A 12,588-nucleotide genomic window follows, 5' to 3' on the forward strand; every position below is an offset into this window, starting at 1 on the left:
AATAATGGCTGCTATTGCTAATGCTACACATCAGAATTAATAGAATACTGGCTAATGCCACCATCCCATGTGCGTAGCGGCGGGGGGCGGGCGTATTGGGGGTTCAAAGCCACCCCCCCCCCCCCCCAAAGGAAAATTTGTTCTACACTCAAGTTTAGAGCAGGGCTCGACAACATCACCTTCAATTCGTCAAATCATTACTCGACAATGAAGCAAAGCTTCTAAACTGGCTTCGATCAGTGTCAGCTTGTGCTTGAAACGTTCTCTTCGTGTATGATGCGAAGCTAAAAGTAAGTCAGCTTCATTTATTTGTTTCGAGGATGCCATGGCTTAGAGCATAAGAAAATTTGCAGGGCTGGTTGTACGATCCTTGTCGTCGTCGTCAGCAGCTTAGAGCCGGAGTGGTTTGTGCTGTTTTAAGCTTTATTCACGTCGATCTTGGGTTATTCGTCGCCCATTTCCCTGGCGTTCCTGACGTTGCAGTTTTTTGACGTAGGACTACGTCTGAGATAGGGTATAGGGTTTTGAGATAGGGTATCATTCCAAAAAATCAAAAGTGCGAGCGTCACGAAAAATGATAGGTTTTAAGCGCTAATAGCTCTGCGGTTTTCCGATCGATTTTCAATATTCTTACACCAATCGATCGGAAAATCTTCTAAGAATTCACCCAAATGAAGAAAAGTATGGATTCTTGATGCTGAACAATTGAAAAATTGAAATTAATGAACTTATGTTTTCACAAGGTATTTCTTGCCGATCCAGAAATACAGCGTTTTGAAGCAAGCAACCCCAAATTTCTCATGTAAAACCAAGAACAAAATTACTTTTTCGTAAAGCAGTGAGTCTCTATGCAATGTAAAATATTTTGTCCTTTTATGAAAGCATGTATACAGTATATAGTAAAATTTTCTCTCTTTTCTCTCTTTCTTTGAAATTTGGCAACACTGTTCGAGAAAATTTTTACCATATGCTACGTACTTGCTAAGCCCAATTCTTGCTAAGCCAACTGTGTATTTTAAGCCCAATTCTTCTAGCCTACGCTTTCAGTCTAGTGCAACTGGCCTCCGCCGTGGCAAAGTTTTTGGCTTTAATATTAAAGCGCGTAGTTTGCGTAGCTTTTTTGGCAAACTTATTGTTTGCTACATTTAATGAAAATTAAACTTCTTGTTTCGATATAAGCTCGTCGAATCACCCCCTCAAGAGTGATTTTGAAAAGCATCCAGGATAAGTTGTCAGCTTGTCTCGACCCTCGCCGCATCTCGAAAAGACCCCCAACTATGGTTTCTTACAGCCTCTCCCAGCCGAGATACAACATACAACATACAACATACCTTGACTGAGAGGTCAAATTTAACATTTGTCTTATTTTATTTCAATTCGATTACAATTGTCAAATGAACACTCAATTTCAACCTAAACAGTTTTCAACTGAAAATAGCTCCCCATTTCTTGAATAAACTGCTTACGGTTAGATTATGTCAGATTTTTTTTGTAAAAAAAAAACCAGGAAACTTTTATGGCTACGCCTCTGCATCGAGTACCATCCTATTGACCAGTACCATCCACCATTCGGCGTTGTCGACTAAGTTTAGGTATTTTAGCTACTGAGTTTTTCTCGCTAAAACGGGGCCACCATTGCCACGAGGTCTTCAAATATTAGAACTGTTGCACTTGATTGGTTGAAAATGGTAAAAAAATAAGAATTGCACTTTTGATTCCTCGAATCGGTTGACCCCTCGTTCGTCAAGGCTCAAAGGGCCCAAAAGTTTCAAAAAAAGTTGAATTTTTAGTAAACCTTGCGATCTATATGATTTGATATTCCCTAAATTTGCAATGAAACAATTAACAAATGGCACGGTTCTGTAGAGAAAAAGAACAGGAGATTCAAATGGAGTAAATTTTTGGCAGCCATCTTGGATTTTATAAAAAAAAGCGTCGTTTTCGCCATGAGGTCTCTAATGGAGTTTCATTTTAAGACCACCATTAGAATGCTGAACAAAAATGCTACAAGAAACATTCATTAAATTGGGTATGCACTGGCACTAACTAAACAAAACAACCAATTATCTGCAACAAGAAGGTTCACAATTTTCATATAATTATTGTGAAATGTGACATTTGCAAAATTTGCTATGAAATAAACAACAAACGACAAGGTTTTGTGAAGAGGAAGGAAAGGGCTTTAAAATGAAGAAAAAAAATTGACGGCCATCTTGGATTTGGTCGCCATATTGGATGTTACCAAAAAATCGCCGTTTTCGTCAGGATCCTCCCAACCAATTTTCATTTTCAGACCACCATTGGAAACCTAATGAAAAATTCCATATGGAACATTCATTAGTTTTAATGTGCAGTTGAATTACTCTGATTAAACAAATAATTTTCTGTAGCAAGATTTAACATTACATGAGAATTGTAAACCTTGTTTCAGATCATTGATTGTTTCATTTAGTTAATGCCATTGCATACCTTATTTTATGAATGTTTCTTGTATGTAGCATTTTTTCTCAGCTTTCCAATGGTAGTCCTAAAATGAAAATTGGTGGGGGCGATCATGATGAAAACGGCGATGTTTCGATAAAATCCAGTATGGCGACCAAATCCATCATGGCTGCCAATTTTTTTACTTCATTTAAAAGCCCGATCCATTCTCTATACAAAACCGTGTCGTTTGTTGTTTATTTCATAGCAAATTTTGCAAATGTCACAATAATTATATGATAATTATATGAAGAAAAATGCCGAAGGAAAAAGAAGACAAATTTTATTTTGTTCTTTCATCTTTTTTCTTCTTTTTCTTTTTTCTCAAGCTGTGTTTAGTTTAAAAAACTCAAAAGTTATAATAATCTTTGCCAAGCTTCTACAAACAAAGCAAAAAAAATTGTTCCGATACATTGTGTAGTTTCTGAGAAAAAGGTAGACAAAGTTTGAAAATCGTGGTTTTCGTGGAAAATAGTGGAGAAACGTTGTTTTAATCCGTTGAGGATGTTCCACGCCGCACTAGAATGGTTATGTGTTCGATCGTTGTTCGGCCACTTCCCGTGGTCGGATCATTATGTAATTAGTATCAAAATAAGCGGAAAATACTACAAAATCAAAATCTGAAATAAAAAATTTAGGACTTTTTCGAAAAATTTTGTCGTTTATGTCCCCTTAACCTGTTTACCCAGTTCTGTTAGCACTATCTTAGTATTTATTCTGGCACCACTAACTCGACGAATGCCGTACACTAAATGCCGTACAATAGGCACATTATTACCATTGCGCATATCACCATTGGCGGCACCGCTTTCACCAGCTTCGACAAGGGAGTTAGTTCAGGCTTTCTTGTCCCGCCTCCCACCGATTATTACACAACTACTACTCTCACGCGAGTGAGTATGAGAAGCATAGCATTCGCTTAACTCGCACGCGCAAGCGTAAAACAAACAGCCATCGTTGCTGTGTGCAGACATTCTGCTACCTACACACTCGCGCATGCACATCCTCACATCGTCTTCCTGCATAGCTTATTCGCGAGTCAAATAACTGTCGAGCAATCTGCTTCCCGTGAGGCATAGGGATGCACTGGGATACTGGTTTTGCATTACTTTTTTCTTCGTTCTCGCCCTCGACTCTACTCACGGGTGGGAGTGCAAAGTTTCGAGAGTAATCGGTTTCAGCCGCTCGGGTTGCAATGAAAAACGAGAACGACGACCGTAGCTGTTAGCTAAACACACACTCGCAAAAACTCGTCGCAATGCATGAATAAGTACGAGCGAGAGTCCGAAAGGGACGCTTATGCCGGCGCGTTCGTAAGAATAAGTGAGCGTGTGTGAAAAAATTAGACAACACAAGTGTGGGCCTCGCAACACTGTGTACAATGGCCCTTTTCACGAGATTTTCTCAACCACACTGTTCAGCAGGCTGTAGAAACACTTCTGTTGGTCCGTAGCTGTGGACTGAAGTAAGGTTTCTATCCCATGCTCAAAATCTGGCAACGATTATTTTTTCGATTATCGGTTTGCACATTATCAAGGCCGCATAGCCGCGGGCTTCGTTTGAATTCAACTCCTTGCTCCCGAATACCATGTTCACCTCGTTAACCAGAGTAGAGCAAGACTTGCCCGGATGATGTCTTGTGTTCACCAGTATCCGGCCAATGAGCCTAATTAATTCTTTAATTTTTGTTTTATGATGCTTTCCACTTGACGTTTCGTCTGACTGCAGAGCGCCTTAGATGTAGCCGGGAGCCGCTTTTCATATTCATTTACTTCGAGACAGACACTGTTTGAGCCGCTGCTAATGTAGAAAACATACGCTCGAAGAGAACTACATCATCCAAAGGCAGTAACCCCCTTCTCTAACTACATACAACAACCAAGGCCCCACACGAAGGTAGAGATAGAAGTGAATGGACAGAGGTGTGTCCCCGAGGAAATTATGCCCAACAAACATTTTATTTGAACAGTAGATTATTCAACCGTTATATAGCCAATGTTCAGGAATCAAGCGCGTATTAAGCAGTTATACAAAAAAAAATGTTTGTTGGGTGTGTTTCAGATGGTCATTCATCTGGCCATAATTTACAAGACCTAGACCATTATCAATGAGCTACGAAAAAAGTTGCCGTGCCTTATGCTCGATTTTTTCTTCGAAAACGTCCCATCTTTATATGCCCCAGCTATTTTCCACTTGTTTGGCAGCTATTTCACCTTTCTTCAGCAGTATGCCCTTCACAACCGACCAGTATTCCTCAATCTTCCGACTCCGAGGAATAGGGGGGATTCTACTCTTTGAGAACTACAGTGATGCCATTATCGTTGTACCACTACTTTGCTGAATTTCAATAGTTTCAGACTAGAATAAGTAGCAACCTTGCTTTTTTAAATAACGAAAACGTACTTTTCTGTCCGCGGCAGTTTGCTTGCCAAGCGACTCAAGTAATAACGGTAGCTGAATTGCAAGAGCAATGACTGTTTACGGGTTGGTTTAAGGCAATCAATGGTGCATAAAGTAAGCACTTAAATGGTGTTTGAATAAGCGATGTTTAAGCTACTTTAAGTTTTTCAAACCAGTTCTCTCCCAAAAGCTGATAGACAAACTTAATAGCGGATTTTTCTGCTAAACAATCTGCTTCCAAACAACCATAAACATCAAAGCGTTTTACGGCTGCTTAAAAGTGTTAAAGTGTAGAGTGGAAGCTTTCATTAGGCTCACAGCTTTCAAACTACTTTAAGGCTGCTTAAGGGTGTTAAAGTGGCTTTACAAACTTCTACCAAGTTTTCTTTTGGCTCACAGTACACATACTGTCAGATCATAGAATTTTGCAATTCGGCTGACAGCAAAAGTTTGCCAATTATCGACATTATCGATTGCTTCACGCTAGGCGGGCTAGGCTTCAGGTGTAAAGATATTCTCACTGTCTGTTCTGCAGATGCAAATGGGGCGGATCATACGGTGAGTGCTTATGGATCAAAAGATGGCGGGTTCAATTCCCGGAAAAAAGACATGCATTTTTAATTAGCTAACTTACTTGGACGAGTTATTCGAAATTAAAAATATCGCGTTCACGGCAAAATAAAAATGACGCGCTCCATTTTTTTAAATTTAAAAATAGATTTTTTTTGGCTGCACAAAGGTTGATGAAGCGTTTATTAAGCGAATGGAAAAGCAGATTGCAAAACTATTTCTCGTTCTAAAAATAGAATTGACAGCATTGCGCAAATTGGCTATTTAAAAGCGCAAAAAAGTTTTTAATAAGTTCCATTGCAGCTTCAAAAGCAGCTATTAATTGGCCTGAAGCTTGATAAAATCACCAGATTTAGATGTTTAAGAGCTGAAAAAAGGTTTTTATTTCTATATCTAAACCATAGATCAGCCACAGGTTGAATAAAATCAGCTATAAAAGCGTTTGATCAGCCTGAAATTGTTAGTTGGGGAAGAACTTATCCGGGAAATTTATTTTTATATTGTATTCCATGTAGTTTCCACTTTGAACGAGGGTGTGTCTTTTTTCGGTGTAGTTCAGTGAATTTTTGAAAAACTGTACTCATAAATTAAATAGGGTTTAATCATTTGTTCAGATTTCCTCATATTAAACCTTTACTCGAATTACTCGAATTACTTGAAAATCAGTATAAACCTTTGCGATATACACGACAGCATGCATATCGTCAATCTGCAAACTGCCAACAATCAGAAATGCGATCCATGTGCGCTCGTTTTCTTTGACCGCCATCTAGAGATAATAATCTCCTCCAGATGTTGATGATAATGATGAATGGGTTTCATTGATCGGATTGCTTACCGAACAGGCTTGGTTACGGCCTTGTTGAGCCAAGCAATGTATCGAAGTTGGTGCCACAAGATTGAGTAAGGGGTTTTGTTGTTTTGCTACCATCACATCGGAACTTTATCTCTTCGCGATGAAATATTATGATCGACCTCGCGTATATGTCTATTTTTGGGGATGACTCCGGTGTCTGACTACCGACCGATGCGGTCAGGTGTCAGTACTGTGGCGCACGAACAGCGATTCATGTTAATTAACAGATTTATTTCTTCATATTTATTTGGACATGACGACCCGCTGATCGTGGATGGCAAAGTTCGATGCTCGTTAGTACAGAGCCATATTTTGTTTATATCTTAACTACTTCATTTGCTACAAGTCGCGAGAAAAACACTGCTACAGTGTACCGTGCCTTTACTACCATGGGCATACGAGGATTATGTTGTACAAGTTCAAACGGCAGACCGCAACGTCTACCCAGGGCTGTCAAACCAGGGCATACTTACTATTAAGTGGTATAATTAGAGGAAACATCGGCGGAATAGAGTTTGCGGTTTATTGCTTCCTTTTTCACGGCCCGCCTTCCACCGGAAGAGGTGGAACGCAAATCATTTAGCATACAACATTTAGCTCTTACCTATAACATGGTCATGTCGACAAGAGCATTATGAAGAGTTAGTGCGATGCATCGTTGGAGGTGCATCGGCAAGGTTGATCGTAGATTGGTTGGTTTTGTATTTTTTGTAATTCAGTCACACACACTTGAATCACAATCACTTGATATTAAATAATTGATGTGAAGTAGATCAGAAAATATGCAGATTGATTTGTCACTTGCTTGTTATATTGGTTTTAAGCTTTACCATGAATTTGCCATGATTGTAATCCATAATTAATTGTGTATGCAACTCTATTGGTAATATCCATCAGCACTGCCATAACATTATGAATAATTATACTACCCTACCATTTGCCACTGGTAAGCGTAACCAATGGCATTAAATTTCTCGCTGGTGGTCGTTTTGCTTTCTACAATTTCATTTAATGCTTCCATAACTAGGAAAGTGCTTCCACCTTGCTTCACATTGCACGAATTGAATGAATGTTTTTCCATTTGATTACGGCAGGACACGTTGGCCTTCCAGTCCTGCTACACACCGCGTCGTCGGTCGTCAGTCTCGTGTTGGGGAAATTTGCATAAATAAACACCTTGTCCCAGGAGCCGTATAAGCTCCGAAAAAAAAGAAAAAACAGAGAACTTTCTGCTGTTCTGAGCGATTCCACGATGGCCACGGTGAAGGTCAAGTCGGAAATTGCAATTTGCCGCACGCCACTCGTCTTTCGGAAAGGATGAACGATGGCGATGACGGCGGCGACGACGACGACAATACAGCAATAAAGGTGGTAACCGTTGCAGAGATTTTCTTCTGTAATGGTTTTTATCGACCACGACTTTCAGTTCCGCATTCGTGGGATTGAGTTGTACAGATTGTGCTTAAGTAAGTAGTTAAACTAATTAATTAAGGGCAATTGTTCTTTGAGTCTGGCTGCTTGGTTGGTTGCAAATCGAAAGTTGCAGCTCAGTAGAATTTATGAAGGTTAAAGCATTCTTTAGCATGTCCTTCGAGTTTCCTTGGTGCAACACTGTTACAACAATGTTAGATCCTGCACTTATGTAAGCTTTGTACCGCATCGGTTGAACACTGAAGTAGTGTCCAGTCAGCTGATAAAAATGATCCATTACCTATAGCGGCCATGACTAGTGGACTTTTGGGTAATCAAAGGAAACTATACAAGTGAAAATAATTAACCTGCATACCGACCCATTAATTTCTCTCTTGACCACTCCGAAAATACCACTGTAAAACTGGCCCTTTTAGATGACTCTGAAAAGCGATACCAATTATCACGGGTAATTATCCCATAAAATTGCCATTTATTACATGCTCCTATCTCAGATTAAAATCTCTTGTTTAACATCTGTTCGATTGCATCGCCTGGCAGCTTCTGTTCAACCGCAACATTCAAACCGATGCATTCCGAGCAACGTTTAATAAACCACAGAGCCGCGTTTGCACCAGACTGCAAGTGGTAATTCATTGCAAAAGCACTCCCAGTATGGAACGGGGTTAGGCTACCGGCTCAGCTCAAACCGATGTCAGCTGAAAACCGATCGTGAAGCTGTACCTATGTAGCACATCGACTTCCCCCGATATGGCAGTGGTAGAGGCCGTCCCGTGGTTTGGCCATTATAACGGGTTCGACGACATGTCTGTGTCGAATGAAAAATTTTCTGCAGAATAAGTCCTACGACCAAAGAAGAAGTTTAAAATGTTGCTCTAATTGGCTGCCATTTCAGTGGGAATAAGTTTGGAGGAACCACATATTTCCCCAACGTTGTCGCCTCTCAGATGTTTTAATGATGGCTTTTTCACTCGATTTAGTTTGGCACTTACATAACACATCCATCAGCACAGATCAAAGCCACCCGCGCTGACCGCCCTGAACTCTCATGTGACACCTCCTTTTCGGACATATTTTTTATACTTGTTTGTTTCTTTTCATTTTCAGTTTGATTACTTTGAGTTGAGAGTTTAAGAGTTTTGTCTACGCGAAATATTGCGCTGGTTTCAAAATGGTAAATGCAATAAAGTTTACGGCTATGTAAATTGTGTTGTCTAAAGTTGCGAAAACAAACAATCAATAACCATTGCTCAATTTGCTTTTTCCCCTGGGGAACAAAACCGTTTTACCGTGTAGGTTGTTTTAACTTCCACCGCTACCACCACCATCACCACCAGCAGCAGTACTACGGCCAGTGTCACCAAGGGCAGCAACCGTACGTCTTGGATCAAGCGCCGGAAGAGTACCGGCGTCGTCCGGAAGAAGTACAAAGACTCGTACCGCGTGATGGGTGGATTCGAGCAGCGTCCATGGACACCGACTAAGCGGCGCGGTCCCATCGCAGCGGAACATCGTGGCCCGGGGCCGCAATATCTGCTACCACAACTGCTAGGTAAGTCAATTCAGTCCGACTAATGACGCCATTAAATTAACCAATGTTGGGTGGGAAACGGAGTTCAAAGTTGCTTCAAAAAGGCGTAGGCTGAAAGCACGTTTTATGTAAGGTTAATCGTTGAATTACAACCGCGATTAAAGTATGGATATAAACAAACTAGCAACATTGTTCGAGGGAAGAAGTTTTTTTCATTCTTCATTGGGATGTTTAGTTTTTAGTGTTAGTATTCTTTGTAGAGCTTTGTACAGCTAGGCAATTACTGATCCTAAAGTTTATTATTGCTGCTAGAAGTAGAACCAATTCCAAACAAAAACTGCCACCTGTCTTGCCTAAACTACGCATGAATCACTCAACTACTTAGATACGGAATGATTCGTCTCGAGCGATCATCAAATTTGGCTAGATCTAAACGCTCGTTACCTTACATGGTGATAATGCGTCGCACCTTCATCCAGACAAGAAACTAAGCGTCAGCATTTCCTGCTCCAGTCTAAGCTAATAAATATTTATTACCGAACTGAAGCTGTCATCTGCGGACACCCACGTTCTCGTCGTCGTAAGCCATCATCTCGGGCTAATATTTATCGCCGATCGTCCATGAAAACACACACGCCCCGCAGGCAGACAGTGTGGTTGAGCACCGTACAGACAAACGACTTCATCGTTCCGCAGTGCAGTGGCAGCAACGCTGGCCTGTATTATCCGCCTATGCGGTTCCGGTCCGGTACTAATCTCCTGACTACCATTTTAGGCACCCGGGTGGTGGATTCAAAGCGTGCGGCTGCACCCGCGTACAGTTTCGGCCAACGGCATCGACCGCGAACGGAATCATTCAGCCCGGGACCGCTGTACAACATCACCGGGCTCGGCTGCAAGGGCAAAGACACCCCGCCCGCCTATTGCCTGCAGAGTCGACCGAAGGAGATCCCCAAATACCTCACGCCGGCACCCGGAGAGTACAACGTCGAGAAGGCGGACAAGATGCTGGTCAAGTCGGCACCCCGGTACACGTTCGGTGTGAAAAAGCCGCCCAAGTCAACCAGTGAAACTCCAGGTAATTCTTTGTTTAGGGGAGAGGGGCCCACAAACCACAAGGTACAACCGATTTTTATCGTTCACTTTTTGATATGATTTTGACTGATATGATTTTTAATGTCAAAATTGATGTAATTCAATGTGGCTTACGGGAATAATTTGAATGCAAATTTTGGTTTAAAATAGATATTCTCTCAAAGCAAACATGTGAAAATTGAGAACTAGAAATGCTGGAGTTGATTCCGATCCGATCTAATTTAAGTATGTTGAGAACTAGAATGACTAGAAAACATCACACAGATAAAAAATTATAATTTCAGTCTAAGCAACAGGTGATAACATTTTGCTTTACCACTTTAGAGTGTTTTGTGTTGTTTTTGTATTGTCGCTATTTGTAGTTGTGTAGTAAACTAAATAACCGGTAGTTTGTAATAGTAGTTATCACGTATCTGTATGTATAGGGTGTATACAGCTGTTTTTAAGTATTGCTTTGTTGTTCTTGATAATATGGCGCATATATTTTAAGCAAGAGAACTCTAAATTAAGAGTATCTCTGCTTCTTGATATTTCCACGGTGAGTTCAATTTATTTCCTGAACTATACTTCGAGCGGCATCGACATTTCGTTTTCCAGAGCGAGATCAACATTGTTACAGTCCTTATAGAATTACAAACATTATCCACATTTTAGCAGCTAGGCCGGTAGTTTCGCCTCTATTGAATAAAAATTGTTAAATATTGCATCAATCTACCTTTTATTCATCTCTGCCTCTTCACACAACCTAACTGAGTTGAGTAATCGCCAAATTATCAAAGCAGATTCTTTTAGTATAATATTTTATCCTTTTCACTTTATCTGGCGCACTTATAGAATACAAGATACTGATCACTAAATTTGATTACCCGAATTTGAAATGAAAACCATACTTTCACGCCACAACTGCAGATCCCTTGCCTGATTAGGAGTTTCCTAGCAGATTTATGAAGAAAAATAAACTTAATTTTGCTGGAGATATCTTCTGAAGCCTTCGAGTGGTCACATAGAACTTTTACCCGGGATTTGGGTAGCATCCATATTCACATAAGTTTCGTATTCCGTAGGGAAGCATCCCTGGAATGTTTCATCATAACCTTGTTGTACAACTTCTGAATACGATTTTCGGCCACTATGTTCTGCTTCAGTGTTTGGTTTGACCGGTTTGGCCCAACACCTGGCCATGTGGGATTTCCAACGTGGGGGTCCAAAAATTGATTTTCTTCTTTCGGTCTTGGAATTAAAACCATACTTTCACCACTGAAGGTGGCTTTTCTAAATTGCTGTTAATAGATTCCAAATCCAATGGGGTGGCTCGCTCGTTTGCAGTTCACTCGGTTCCGCGCTACTCGTTGCCTATTTCTTGAATCCTTTGCGTGTCCTGCTGAACTTCATCACTTAGATGACAGGCTAGTAAAGCCTGTAGTCTGTGATTCGTACGCTTGCACCACTCTCCGCGTTCCTCCGCCAATAATCCGTAACGCTTTTTGCACACCAAGTGGCACCTATATCTTTCGTAAACATGATACTTTCAGGTTCGTAGAGTACTTTTCGCCTGACTAACGTTTTGTAAATGTCTTGCGGAAGTCAAAGCAGGTCCGTGTTCCAGCTTGAATGCGTCGTTCATTCTCCAGAGTTCAAAAACCAGAGATCCCAAGAACTTGTCAACCAGTCACTATCCGTAGGAGGGAGATGTTATTTCCTGTTGAGCCAGTACTTATCACCAATTTGAAAGAGCGAACCAGCCACAGACTGTTACGAGTACTTTTGGTATATCACCACTGGGATGTTAATCGAAGAATTACCTCCACCTGTTGACCATCTTGCGCTCGGTTGTGACCAGTTTTCCCTCTTCATCTCCACACGTGTCAAATTTCAGTGTGTATTCTTTACAAGATTGGTTCACCGCTTTATACAACTTGCGTATTTGATAGCCAGGAATTGTTCCAATTCTTCACGATTTGTTCTCCTTTAGCGATTATTTTTTCTCCTCGTTGTCAACTGATCAATACGTGACCAAACTTTCTTTCGTGGCAATACTTAGATAGATTTTTCTAGTTTAATTTTTTCTCTATCGCTTATTGTCCGAGTCAATGACCGCAAGCGCAGCCCATGGAGTGTCAATGTTGATGATGTTTGAAAAAACCGGCCCTTGATGAGTTTCTAGCTGCTTAAGCGGAGATTTTGGGATTCTAGCTGCTTAAGCCTCCATTCAATGTCCTTATTC

At 40.8% G+C, this 12,588-nt stretch overlaps 1 protein-coding gene across 3 annotated transcripts in view; it reads left to right on the forward strand.

Annotated features, from left to right (window-relative positions):
* Positions 1 to 12,588, forward strand: part of LOC128742013 (mucin-1-like) — a 40,157-nt gene that overhangs the window by 17,772 nt on the left and 9,797 nt on the right. For 2 of the 3 annotated variants that reach the window (XM_053838185.1, XM_053838186.1), the window contains exons 2-4: positions 8,846 to 8,912; positions 9,035 to 9,290; positions 10,045 to 10,347. In XM_053838185.1, the coding sequence (XP_053694160.1) occupies positions 8,910 to 8,912; positions 9,035 to 9,290; positions 10,045 to 10,347 (562 nt within the window). In that variant the 5' untranslated portion in view covers positions 8,846 to 8,909. The remainder of the gene's footprint in view (positions 1 to 8,845; positions 8,913 to 9,034; positions 9,291 to 10,044; positions 10,348 to 12,588) is intronic. The other variant, XM_053838187.1, reaches the window with a different exon arrangement.

The sequence above is a fragment of the Sabethes cyaneus genome, chromosome 3 (genome assembly GCF_943734655.1).
Source record: "Sabethes cyaneus chromosome 3, idSabCyanKW18_F2, whole genome shotgun sequence".
Taxonomy (NCBI): domain Eukaryota; kingdom Metazoa; phylum Arthropoda; class Insecta; order Diptera; family Culicidae; genus Sabethes; species Sabethes cyaneus.